Below are 13,042 nucleotides of genomic sequence, written 5' to 3' on the forward strand. Positions count from 1 at the left end.
CGCCAGGGTCTAGCGCAGTGCCTGGCAAATAAAAACACTCAGTAAATATTTGCTGTATGAATGACTGGATGATGGAGGTCAGTGGGCCCAACCCCCTCTGGGCCCTGTGTTTTAAGATCCATTGTTATCTTGGTGCTAGCCTAAAGGGCAAATAAAGCTTTGGCTCCTACTGGGGCCGGGGGAGGAGAGTAGGCCCTCAGATTGTTCCCGAAACCTGTGACTTCAGCTATCTGGCCCCAGCTCTCCTGAAATGATAGGATTTTGGTGTGTAATTAGACTGAGCGTTTCTCTACCCAGACCACCCTCCTAGAGTCCCCCACAAATTGACCTCACTGGGCCTGCTTTTATGAAAGGTTTATTCCTAGTGCTAGGTCCCAATCTTCCAGGGCTCTAAGCACAATTAAACTGGGTGGGTAGGTGAGGGGAGACCCATTCAGATGCAGGGCCAGAAATGGGGCTCCCCATATCCCCACCCCTTTGGTCCCAGTCCCCTTCTCTGCAATGGGCACGCATTGAGGAGGGACAAAGGATATTGGAGGCAACATCATTGGCCCAGGGGAGCCCAAGAAGAGCTGCCATTGGCTGACAGGGCCTTTTGAGGCTCTGCCATTGGTCAGGGGGCACACCCCAGGAACTGGGATAGGCCTGAGGAGTGATGCCATTGGCCAGGGAGTGGTTTTTGTCATAGCCTTTGGCTGTGGAGTGGAAGGAAAAGATCTGGGAATGAAGCCCAGTGGCCAGGAAGATAAAGGACAGGGCAGCAGCTGCTGGGCCTGCAGACCTCCTGTCAGGCCCCAGCCAGGGAAAGGGAACCCAAGCCAGAGCGCAGGTGGCAAGGGATGTCCCATGTCCAAATCTCCCCCACCCTGGGACTGCCCCTCCCAATGTCCTTCTTGACAGCCAGGTTGGGCTGGAGTGGCTCACTGCTCCTCTAGCCAGGAGGGCTTCTCAGCTCCTGGAGGCCGCAGCTTGATGTTGAACTGCTGCAGGGTCTGCTCCAGTTGTTTCTGGTTCCCAGCAAAGTAGGCTGACACGGCATTGTGGAAGAGCAGCAGCTGCTTGTGCATCACCTTGATCTGGGGGTCCAGCAAGGTCAGCTGAGACTGGACTCAGACACCCTTCCTGAGGGGCTATGAGCCTGAGCCCAGACCAGGGGCACATGGACTCTGCTCTGATGGTGCTTTTGGAGCGGGGGCTGACCTCCATCAAGGGGGCCAAAGGATAAAAGCCAGTGTGATAGGAGAAACCGGTCTTGATTGGCAGGGCCAGAGGTTCTGGCACCCAAGCTCAAGGGGTGGATTTTTCCCAGTTATGTTCTTGGGATCAGCAGCCAAATCGTCCAATAGGAAAGGGCCGGGGATCAGAGGGAGGGTGACAGGAAAGGTCCAGGGGCTGAGTGGGCTGGGGGAAGATCCCACTCCTTAGCCAGACTGCATTTCCCCATCCAATAATGGGGAGGGTTTTTTTTTTGGGGGGGGGGGGTGAGGTCAGTGTTACAGATGGGAAGGTGGGTTGGGTCAAAGGGGTGGGGTTAGCACCTTGTTTTCTTCCAGGAACTTGAGCTTGATGGCCACATCTCCCCGCAGCTTCTCATATTTGTCCCGATGGGCCTGGAAAGTGGCCTGGGCACTCTCAAGTCGACCACGCATCCCTGCATCACGGGGGCCTAGGCTCAGCTCCTCTAAGTCTGTCCGGTAGGCATCGTATTCCAGCCTGGGGAGGGGGCGATATGGGCTGGTCTCCACCCCTTTGCCCTCCACACATACTCTCCTTTCTTTTCTCAATTCTTATGCCCCTAAAGCTCAAACTTCCACCCATGCCAGCCAACACCCCAAACCCTAGGCCCTGCCAGTGCCCACACCTGGCAGCCTCATACTGTTTGACAGTCATGAGTGTGTCTTCCATGGTCTTGGTTACCAACGTATTGATGCTAGAGACAAAGAAGTTCACAGCCCCTAGCAGCGTCTCTCCGTTCTTGCACAGCAGCTTCTGCGTCTCTGCATTGTAGCCAAATTCCTCCTGAGGGCAGAAGGGAGGGACAGGCCTTGAGTAACAGTGGGGGCTGTTGGGGGCCCTTCTTTGCCCTCCTGTCCCGGGAGGAACCAGCCATTGAAAGTGGAACAACCCAGCACTGCCTCCAGCAAGGCTCCCTTAGCCAGAAAGTTAGTGGGGCTGCCCTGGGGATGCCTGGGGCAGGAATGTGGGAGTGAGGGCCTCAGATGAAGTTCACAGGACTGGAATAGGGAAAGCTAGTGAAGCAGGCAAAGGAGGGGCTCCGATTAGGCTGAGCACTGAAGGCATTCTTGTCAATGCAGAGAGGGATACTTGTGATGCACCTGGTGTGCCGCCTGCCCCACCCCCTCCAACTTCTGGACCTCCGTACAAGCCCCTGCCTCCACAGGTGGGTGCTGCTGGGGGCAGGGCTGGGCCTGCCCTGGAGGGGTTCTCCCTCTGGGCTGCAGGAGGGAGGGAGGCTGAGGGGTGACTGCCTGGCGGGCCCGGGCCCAGCCCCCAACCCTCTCAGGCCTGGCTGAGGCACCTGAAGCTCTGGGGACTTCTGGCTGAGGTCAGCAAAGGCATCCCCTAGTGCATGCTGGGTCTGCAGCAGGCTGTAGAGGTGGGCTGTCAGTGCCCGGCCCAGCTGCAGGACACTCTCATACTTGCGCTTCGTCTCACGCAGCAGCTCAATCTGCAGCTCTAGCTCCAGGTCCACAGTCCGGGAGCCTCGGCCAAATCGCTCTGATAACAGCTGTTTTGTACACTGATTGGGAAGTGAGGGAATAGGTCAGAGACCCTGGCACCCTGTCCTCCCAAAAGGTACCTACCCCAGCATCCCCAGGCTCCTAGTCTCAGCCATAGATGGGACATTAGGATCTGGAAGATGGGGAAAAGGTACCCAGGGGAGTTTGGGGGAAAGGAGAGGCACTTGAATCCCACCTTATATGTGTTGATGCCCCATTTCTTGACGATGTCAAACTTCTCTCCAGCGATGCCCCGAGCCACCTCATCTCCGGGGCCAGTAGGAGTGGTATTGTGAGATGGATGGCGGCCAGACCCTAAAGGACCAAGTTCTCTGACACCAGCCTCTCTCAGATACAATCAGACACCTCTGTGGTTCCGCCCATACTTCCCTCCCAGCACATGAAAATGACTTCCCTGAAGGAGCAGAAGCTAGAGACAATTAGATTCTCCTACTCACTAGGAGGAACTCATATATTGTGCCCTGAGACCCAAAACCCAATATACATCCGGCCTCCTTCTGAAGTGGTGGTGGGTATTGAAGAAGGAGGGAAGAGGGAGTTGCTAGTGTACAGGGGTAGAGAAAACAGCAGGAAATAGGCTGAGTATGGGGTGACTGATCAAGGATAGGGGGTACATCAAACAGAAAACCCGGCTGACATTCCCATGTGGATACTAGTCAGTGTGAGATTCAGAGCTGTTTGTTCCTCTAAATGTTAGAGTCTAAAGTAAAACTCTGAGAAGCCTCACAAAGTTCCAAATCAGATTCAGGCTCCAGAGTAGGCGGGGGAGGCCTGTGAAACAGAGTTCTTTGCTTGACTTAGGTGGTGACAGCAGAGAAAGGACAAGTGGGGCTAAATGACAAGTGGGAGCAGATGGACACCTCTGGGAACTGGCCTTGGGCTGAGATTCCGTAGGGTTCATACTAGCAGAGGTTCCCAGGATCTCCAGACATAATTCAAGCCTCCTTCAAGCCTCCATACTCTATGCTCCCTAGAACCACCACTCTCCCCCTCTCCACTCAAGCTCCCTGTCCTGTTCTGATCATTCATACCTGTGGGGATGAGTCCATCACCAGAGCCCCCATAGCCACCAGACACAATGCTGGTTTCATTGAGGTTGGGTCCTGACACCATCACCTGCTGGAGGTCCTATAGGCCAGAGAAGAGGGGGGCTTCAGGAACATAGGGGCAGCTGAAGCATTTTGGGGGTGAAAACAAGCTTGGATTGAAGCCTCATAGAGAGAGCACACAAAGGAAGTCTGCACAGAATCAGAACAAAGATTTGTAAAAAGATTGAAGGGAGATAGGTAAGTTAGGGGAAGGCTACTGGAATAGGGGCGAGAGTTCAGGGTTTAGGAGTTGGGATTCCTCAATGGAAACAATATGAAGAATCAAACAGAAGCACCTGCTCCAGCCCATCATCCTCAGGAAGCTGCCCAGCTTCGCCATTCCCGTGGATGGGGATCTCCATTGTGGCTGCCTTCCCTAGGATCCCGTCCGTCATGGCCAGCGAAGGGACTGGAGTCAAAGTCTCTACCCCAGCGCCCTGCAAAGCCCAACACAGACAGTTCTGGAAACTGGCCAGTACTCCAAAGAGGAAGATCTCCCCTGCCATTTCGGAGGTTGTCCCAGGGCCTCAGTGTTCTGGCGTTTGGTCACTACCCTTCCCTGAAGTATATGTATTTCTCCCCTCCAAGGTGCATATTTGTAACACGCACACCCAGGCCTCAGGTGTGCCTGACCTGAGGTCATGTTCTCATGAACCCCCCATCCTACCAGGACTCCGGTGATCATTCATGCATTCAATCACTCAGCAGACATTTAATGAGTGCCTACTATGTGTCATGCACTATTTGAGGCAATAGAAATACAGCAGTGAACAAGAGAGATAAAGTCTGTGCTCTCAAGAAGCGTATGCCCATGCAGGTGTTTCTCCCCATCGGGAGATGAACCCCTTTCCCAGGGCTCAGGTGTGTACCCCCATTCAGGTATGTTCACCACTGCTTGGCCTTTCACACTCCTTTAGTGTTTCTTCCTCTTTCCTGCAGGTGGTCTCCCCCTCCTCCGTCCCATGCACCTCCTCTTCCTCGGGCCCTCCCCCCTCAGGCCTTAGTTGAATCAGTTGGTATAAGTTCCCGACCTCTGGGAAAAGCCTCTTTTTCCCAGTACATAGGTAGGTGATCCCTTCCAAAGTCAGTTATGTCTCCCCAGGTGTGTGAGTCTCCGCCCTCCCCCCATACACCTGGGCATCAGGTGTGTCCTCATCCTTCCCCAGGGTTCAGAGGCATCTTGTCCTCAGGTCAGGTTCGTGCATTCAACTTGCCCTCGCCCATGCACGTCCCTCTCACCTCGGGCCGGGCCGCTCTTCCCCTCAGGGCGCCAGGCCCGGGCCGCGCGGGGACCTCGGGCTCCAGTTCCCGTCGCGATCCTAGCGGCAGGTCAGGGACTCGGCGGAAGTGACGTCCTCTCCCGGGCAGAAGAAGCCGGCCACGTCGCAGATTATGAGGGCGGAAGTGACGTTAGCATCTGGGGCAGGGCGATCCTGGAGCCAACCTCTCTGTCCCTGGGGAGCCACTAGAGGTCACTTCCGGGGCATTACCGAGAGGCTGTGAAGGAAGTGACGTAGGGCACGGGCCGGTGGCGTGATGGAGCAGCAGCAGCAGCAGCAACAGCAGCAGCAGCTCAGAAACGTGAGTGGGAGCTTTAGGGCCACGCGTTCAGCTAGCATCCCGGTCTGCATGGCGGGAACTCCAAGGAACCAGGCATCAGAGGGCTGGGAACGTCGGGCCATGGGGTGCGGTCCTGGGAGAGCTCGGGCGGCGCGGCCTTGAATTGAGATGTGGCCCCTCTTCGCTGAGTTCCTTGTCCCCTTTCTTCCCAGCTGCGGGACTTCCTGTTGGTCTACAATCGGATGACGGAACTCTGCTTCCAGCGCTGCGTGCCCAGCCTGCACCACCGAGCTCTGGATGCTGAGGAGGTTAGGTGGGGGAACTGAGTAGGGAGATTACCCTCGATCCTCAGAGTTAACCGTAGACTGCTTCCCTGTTCTGCCACTTCCCCTACCTCTGGCCCTGGCCTTTCTACGATCCTCGCCCCTAGGCTGGGGATGGGAAAGAAGGAGACGGACCTGACAAGACACCTTTGGCTTCTACTTCCACCCTGTCTTCCTTCCAGGAGGCCTGTCTGCACAGCTGTGCTGGGAAGCTGATCCATTCCAATCACCGCCTCATGGCCGCTTACGTGCAGCTCATGCCTGCCCTGGTACAGCGCCGCCTCGCAGACTACGAGGCTGCCTCATCTGTGCCAGGTGTTGCTGCTGAACAGCCCGAAACCTCGCCATCAGGGAGCTAGCCGTCCCCAACCCCGGGAAGGGAGGCACTGGATGGACCCTCAAATTTAAGGAGCCAGTGGACCTTGGGCTGGGTGCAACCTGTATATAGTAAGTGAGGAGTTGCCTGGGAGCTGGGTACTGTTGCTCCTTTTCCTGGAGCTAATAAACCCACTTTTACTCTGTTTGGTTTATATTCTGGGCAAGGAAGCTTTGCCCACTTGATTGGCACCATCTTTATTATTCTGTCAGGATGCTTCAGCCCTGGCAGCAGAGAAATTGCCTTCAATGTGTAGAAGAAAAACCTCAGCATTCCCAGGCACCTGGTTAAAGCGACGTCTGTGGGTACAACTTTAAGACTGGTAATAGCGACAAGAAGTTGGTTTCTGCCCAGATGACAGAAAATGGGAACTCTGTCTAGCTGTCCTTAAATCTGTCTGACTTAAATGGCTCACTTAGAGATATCTAAGGACAGCAGATTAAGAATCCACAGGGCTTTTAGGAGCTACCTCCTGGGAAGTCAGTAGCCTCAGACTGAGATGAAACCTGTAAGAATTCTGGAGTGTTCTGGAAAGTCAACCACTTCCTCAAGTTGTTACTTACTTAATATTTTCTGTCTTCTTAGGATGAGCAGTAAAATTTTTAAACAAACAAGATCCGTGTACTTGTCTTCAGGAGCAGTCAGAAAGGGGAAAACTTGTGGAACCATATTCTGCAATACAGTCAGACTCGAGGGATAAAAACCTAAGGGAGGGGCTTCCCTGGTGGCGCAGTGGTTGAGAATCTGCCTGCCAATGCAGGGGACACGGGTTCGAGCCCTCGTCTGGGAAGATCCCACATGCCGCGGAGCAACTGGGCCCGTGAGCCACAATTACTGAGCCTGCGCGTCTGGAGCCTGTGCTCCGCAACAAGAGAGGCCGCGATGGTGAGAGGCCCGTGCACCGCGATGAAGGGTGGCCCCCACTTGCCGCAACTAGAGAAAGCCCTCGCACAGAAACGAAGACCCAACACAGCCATAAATTAAATAAATAAATAAAATTTAAAAAAAAAAAAAACCTAAGGGAGAAGTAGATGGTGATGGTTATGGGAAAAAAAGGAAGAAAGCCAAATCTTCAGGACTTCTTGAATGTTACCTTAATGTCTCACTGCTTGTCTGTAATCTCCTGATTCCATCTCTTCGTCTACCCCACATTGTTCCCACTGTGCCTGTTCTGTGATTTCTAATTCCAACCTGTCTGTTCTTTCCTCATTATTTCCCTCCGTGTGGAATTTACTTCTGTATTCAGCAATCTGAGTGGCCTGTCCATCACTGAATTTTCTTGCCATTTTTGTGTCCTTTTTGTATCAGCTGTTTTAACATTTCTGTTCCTCTATTCACACTGCTAGAGAAAAACAAAGCTGTGTAGTGAATGCCACTAAATATTCAAGGTCTCCAACCTCAACCAAGCCCTCGTTACAAACAAGCAACCCTTTGTGGGTTCCTGGTCTGTTTGCTCTCCTAATCACTATGGCAGTTATTTTACACCTCCATTGCTCTCCTTAATCCCCTACCTCACCCTCGACTATTCCCCATCAGGTGACCATGTTTGATTTTTAAAATGGAAGTAGAACTTCTTAGACATTGGCTTCCACAATCATTTAAAAAAAAAAAAAAAAGAAGGAAATAAAAGAAAACTTATAACCATCCACAAAGCAGATGTTTTCCTCTCCTGTACAGATCAGGACGTTGAAATTCTCTGGTAGCAGACCCTGTCTGAAAATGCAGACCTGTCTTTAAAATCCTTTACTACACCAGGCTGCCTTTCAAAATATCTGTTGAGCACCTGCTTTGTATAGGTTCTGATCTTGGTATTATCCCCACTTAACAGATGAGGAAGCAAGAATTCAGTATGTACCAGAAGCCCACCTTATACACAGTTACCTATTGAGAAAAGTGGCTCTAATCAGCTTTTTGCCTCATTAGCTGAACAAATCTTGAACAGAAAGGCTTGCTAAGACCCTTCCTTAATAAAAAAGTTGTTGACCAGGAACTTTCCTACTGAGTGGCTTCATGTCTGCCCAATAAAGTTCTCTCCTTGAAAAGTGTAAATGCAGGTAAAACAGCTTGTGAACTTTGCAATTCCCAGGGACAGGAGTGGAGACCTGGGATATTGTTGTGATGGTGGGAGGATTCTTCTACATCGATCGTTATTTTTATTTTTTTAAATTTCAGTGTGTGCTGTGTACCTTGTTTTCTTTTTTTTGTTGTTATAAATGGATGGGCAGTTAATTGAGCCCAGTGTTTATATTTTATTTATTTATTTATGGCTGTGTTGGGTCTTCGTTTCTGTGCGAGGGCTCTTCTCCAGTTGTGGCAAGCGGGGGCCACTCTTCATCGCGGTGCGCGGGCCTCTCACTTATCACGGCCTCTCTTGTTGCGGAGCACAGGCTCCAGACTGCGCAGGCTCGGTAATTGTGGCTCACGGGCCCAGTTGCTCCGCGGCATGTGGGATCTTCCCAGACGAGGGCTCCAACCCGTGTCCCCTGCATTGGCAGGCAGATTCTCAACCACTGCGCCACCAGGGAAGCCCCCTACATCGATATTTATGTATATCCCTGCAATAAACTTCCATTGTGAATTATCTATGTTTCCATGTCACATAATTAGTAATTGCTGGAGAAGGGCTAGGAACACAGATTTGTCAGACTCTAAAGCCTGTGTCCTTTGAACTTCCAGAGCTTATATTTGCCTGCTCATCTGCAGTCAACCTTTCCCTAGGCATGGAAAGACAAGTGTCCCTCAATCTGATCCACCAAGACTTTTTAAATCTCTTCTTTCCTTTCTGTTTATAAATAGGTTCAATACTTATGAAAAGAACCTTATTCCTACTATCTGTCTTCCCTTGTCACTGAAATCTCCTTCAGGTCTTACCATAACGTCCTAGCCATTGTTCCAATGAGCAATGTGATGTTTCAGGCACAACACGAGGGTAAATGTTGACAAAGCTTTATCCCTTTATCACAAACGTATTTGAGACAGGGTTGTTCTTGCTATTGTGGCTTCAGAACTTAACTGCCTACTCCTTTGCAAAGTCTAATTCCTTTGAGCCTATTCAACTATACCACCCTCTCTTATTACTTATCTGTAGTAACTGCCACTCTCCTACTTTCCTCTACATAGCTAGCTCTTGGTCTTCCTATCCACCTCTTGATACTTTAATGTTGCACAAGACAGTCCATTCTGTTTTTGTCTCTTAGTTCCTTGACCCAATCTCTAATGATTTCTACTCTGTCTCAGCTACTCTTACTTACATCCTTTCCATTGCCACCACCCCAAACTGCTCCATCTTCAAAGCACTATTACTTGCATCTTATTCACTGACTGTATTCCTTCCACTTTGTTTATTGAACTATTCCTCTACCATTTTTTTATTTAATTTCACTGCAGCATCCAGACCATTGCTTCTACATTCTCTCCATTAACACCTTCCTGTCTTTAGATTCCTGTGGCGCTTAAATTCTAGTCATTCTTGGGACTTCGCTGGTCGACCAGTGGTTGAGACTCCGCACTTCCACTGCAGGGGGCCTGGGCTCGATCCCTGGTCTAGGAACTAAGCTCCCGAATGCCATGGGGCGTGGCCAAAAACAAACAAAGTCCTTATTAAATTCTAGTAATTCTTTTGGAATAGGCTAAATTTCCTTCCCTCTCATTTCTTTTTTGGACTTGGGTAAAATGAAACATTTGTGCCTGCATTTGGACATCTAAAAACTGCCCAAGGTAATCACTATAGAGCAGATTTATATCGCTATGAATCCACGGTTATCAACTTCAAATGGAGTCTGAGGCCCTGTAATCCCACTAGATTTTTCTAGTCGTCTTTCCTGTTCCCTGCAATGACAATTTCAAACCAATATTCTTCTTCTTATATAAATTTTTTTATTTTATTTTATTTTTATTTATTTATTTTTTGGCTGCGTTGGGTCTTCTTTGCTGCGCATGGACTTTCTTTAGTTGCGGTGAGCGGGGGCTACTGATCGTTGCGATGCGCGGGCTTCTCATTGCGGTGGCTTCCCTTGTTGCGGAGCACAGGCTCTAGGCACGTGGGCTTCAGTTGTGGCACGTGGGCTCAGTAGTTGTGGCGCATGGGCTCCAGAGCGCAGGCTCAGTAGTTGTGGTTCACGGGCTTAGTTGCTCCACGGATCTTCCTGGACCAGGGCTCGAACCCATGTCCCCTGCATTGGCAGGCAGGTTCTTAACCACTGCGCCACCAGGGAAGCCCCAAACCAATATTCTTAAGCCTCTTATTATCCCCACGATTCTCTTCACTTTCTGCAGGTAACCTTATTTTAACTTCATAGGCAAAAGTAGAAGCTATCAGTTAGGAGCTCCCGCAACATCTTGCAACTCAAAACTTGGTCACCCATCTACATCTGCATCATTCTCTCCTCTTTCCCTCCCGTCTAAACAGGACAAGCATCCCTCTTAAGGCCAGTGCCTATTCCTGTGCACTGAATCCTAGTCCTTCCTTCTTTGGAGATTTCTGACTTTTTCCCGCTTTACTAAATTCTCATCAGTGTTTAAGCATGCCGAAGACTCCCGTTACAACAAACAAACCACTCTACCTCACAGGTACCGTCCTGTTTTTTTCCATTTTACAGCTAAACTCAAAACAGTGGATACTTTGGTCTTCTCCATTCCCACTCCTCCGCCCACTCTATGTTGACTTCTGTAACCTTTATTCTATTGAAATAGTTCTTCCTGAGGTCACCATAGCTCACCAAGCGACCTTCATATCCCTGAATCCAGTGGTTATTTCCTCAGCTTACTTCACTTAGTGGCATCTGGTACTATCGACTTGTTCCTCATGGACACTCTCACTGGTGTCTGTGACTCCACTTGTGTTTTCACTATGACCTCTGGCCACAGCTTCTTAGCCTCCTTTGCAGGCTTACCCACTTCCAGCCATTAAATCTAAAAGTTTCTCAAGGTCCTGTTATTTCTCAGTGTAATTTTTCTGGGATTGTTTCATCCCCATTTTGAGCGTTAGTCACTGATAATTCAGATCTCTCCTCTGAGCTACTTGATTTGACATCTCCACTTAGGTGTTTCAGAACCATCCCAACTCAGCATGTTTCCTCATAAACTTTCCTCCTATGCCTGGTACTTCAACCAGTTGCAGAAACTAGAAACCTCACTCAATTACCAAATCCTATCAGTTTACATTTCTAAAAGTCCCTTGATTCTGTCTGCTTCTCTCCATCTTCACGATCTCCCACCAAGATTACTGCAATTCCTGCTTCTTCCCATATCCACTTCTGCACCCCTCCAATCTGTTGTCCATTCATTGGCCAGATCACACAAACTGAGGCTTAAAACCTTGCAGTAGCTCCCCATTAGGATTCAAAACTGACATTCTACACATGACCTACAAGGCCTTGCATGATCCAGCCCCCGCCTACCTCAGCTTAATCTTGTCAGTAACTGTCAAACACCGGACAGTTAATGCTGTTTGTTGAACTGAATTGAATGGAACTGAACCACACCTCACTCCCTCTCTGTATTCTAACCACTCTGGCCTTTCAGTTCCTCTAACCAGTCATACACTACTCCGTCTCAGGGCCTATCTGCTGTCTCCTGACTTGGAATGCTTTCCCCCTTACTCTCCCTACCTAATTTCTACTCATTCTTGAGTACTTAGTTCAAATACTGTTTCCTCAAATAACACTTCCCAAACTCCAGCTCCCATAAATGCTTATGTTTTTGGCATGTAGCACTTGTACACTTGGTAATGATCAATATAAACCCCATGAGGTCAGAGTCCTTGTCTGTATTGCTCACTGTTGTATCCTCATTACAGTGCCTGGCACATAAAAGTGCTTGATAAATATTTGTTGAATGAGCATCTTTCAGTCTCTTCCTAGCTCAATCAACTGTTTATATAATGAGAGAAAGGCTTTTTATCAGAAGGGACAGCGATGAATCTGCATTTAACCTTTGACCTTTTGCCAACGATTTAGAGGTGTTTTTCATTCAAACCTTCACTTTTTGTATCTTCCTCCCTTAAGCAGATAAGTCAACACCTAAAAGCCTCCATCTGCAGCAAATCATTCAGATCTTGTTATGAGGGATTCTTACCAGTCATTTACCCAGTTAAAAATTGGAGGTTCTGTTACTAAGAAGGAAGAGGAGAATGGTTACTGGGAGACACCTGCCAATCCATTTTCCATACTAACCAAGAGTGATTCATGTAAAATATAAAGTTTAACCATGGTACTCATCTACTTAACGCCTTCCATGACCTTCAGACTCCTTAGCCTCACAATGGAGGCTTTCTCTGATCAGGTCCTAGATGACCTCTCTGGCCTCATCTTCAGCCAGCTTTTGATTATCTTATCCTTGTTATAAAAGAATTGATTTATTTGTAGTGTTCAGACACATCATGCTAATTCTGGACTCTTTCCTTTTCTGGGTATGCCCCACATTCATCCATATATTTATATATTTCACAAATACTTGAGAGACTGCCTTTACCAGCATTGTTAAGCCCTGCAGATACAGAGGTGAATGAGAAAGATGCAATCGTCGTTCTCTTGGAACTTAACATGGATATGGTGATGGTCAATATAGAACAAGTAATTGCAACCGTGACGTATGTCATGAAGAAGAAATGTGTGTTGTAATGAGAACAGACAGTAGTACTAACTTAACCCGTGTGTGGGATGAAGAGGAACTTCCCTGAGGAAGTGATTTTGAAGCTGAGATTTGAAGGATGAATTAGAATTAATCAGGCAATAGAAGGAGGGAAGGGCTGCCCTCCTTTCCTTCATGTCTTTGCTTAGATGCCACCTTTTATTAAGGCTTACTCTGATTACCCTATTTAAAATTGCAGCCCATCCTCTCCTTGGACATTCCTGATCCTCTTTTTTTCCCACAGCACTGTCACTTCTCACATACTACATAGTTTGCTCATTTTGTTTATTATTTATTATTTGT

General features: G+C 49.1%; 2 protein-coding genes across 2 annotated transcripts; one reads left to right on the forward strand and one right to left on the reverse strand.

Annotated features, from left to right (window-relative positions):
* Positions 1–339: 339 nt before the first annotated feature.
* On the reverse strand, positions 340–5,188 carry ARFIP2 (ARF interacting protein 2). The gene is made up of 8 exons (XM_068555922.1): positions 5,090–5,188; positions 4,147–4,287; positions 3,794–3,890; positions 2,938–3,056; positions 2,540–2,761; positions 1,862–2,019; positions 1,539–1,713; positions 340–1,076 (listed from the first exon to the last, which is right to left on the reverse strand). Exons 2-8 carry the CDS (start codon positions 4,243–4,245, stop codon positions 921–923), a joined length of 1,026 nt encoding a protein of 341 aa, XP_068412023.1. The 5' UTR covers positions 4,246–4,287; positions 5,090–5,188; the 3' UTR covers positions 340–920.
* Positions 5,189–5,352: 164 nt separating this feature from the next.
* TIMM10B (translocase of inner mitochondrial membrane 10B) lies at positions 5,353–6,254 on the forward strand. The gene is made up of 3 exons (XM_068556820.1): positions 5,353–5,431; positions 5,623–5,718; positions 5,916–6,254. The coding sequence occupies exons 1-3, from the start codon at positions 5,387–5,389 to the stop codon at positions 6,090–6,092; spliced, it is 318 nt and encodes a 105-aa protein (XP_068412921.1). The 5' UTR covers positions 5,353–5,386; the 3' UTR covers positions 6,093–6,254.
* The last annotated feature ends 6,788 nt before the right edge of the window (positions 6,255–13,042 follow it).

This window comes from Eschrichtius robustus, chromosome 11 (assembly GCF_028021215.1).
Source record: "Eschrichtius robustus isolate mEscRob2 chromosome 11, mEscRob2.pri, whole genome shotgun sequence".
NCBI classification, from domain to species: Eukaryota; Metazoa; Chordata; class Mammalia; order Artiodactyla; family Eschrichtiidae; genus Eschrichtius; species Eschrichtius robustus.

What these genes read in the sequence shown, in the direction of transcription:
- TIMM10B (XM_068556820.1), top strand. Translation starts at nt 5,387, where the DNA reads ATGGAGCAGCAGCAGCAGCAGCAACAGCAGCAGCAGCTCAGAAAC. An exon ending in AGCAGCAGCAGCTCAGAAAC is followed by an intron (nt 5,432 to 5,622) that starts GTGAGTGGGAGC and finishes CTTTCTTCCCAG; the next exon opens with CTGCGGGACTTCCTGTTGGT. An exon ending in GAGCTCTGGATGCTGAGGAG is followed by an intron (nt 5,719 to 5,915) that starts GTTAGGTGGGGG and finishes TCTTCCTTCCAG; the next exon opens with GAGGCCTGTCTGCACAGCTG.
- ARFIP2 (XM_068555922.1), bottom strand. Translation starts at nt 4,245, where the DNA reads ATGACGGACGGGATCCTAGGGAAGGCAGCCACAATGGAGATCCCCATC. An exon ending in AGGATGATGGGCTGGAGCAG is followed by an intron (nt 3,891 to 4,146) that starts GTGCTTCTGTTT and finishes TCTGGCCTATAG; the next exon opens with GACCTCCAGCAGGTGATGGT. An exon ending in AGTTCCTGGAAGAAAACAAG is followed by an intron (nt 1,077 to 1,538) that starts GTGCTAACCCCA and finishes CTGGACCCCCAG; the next exon opens with ATCAAGGTGATGCACAAGCA.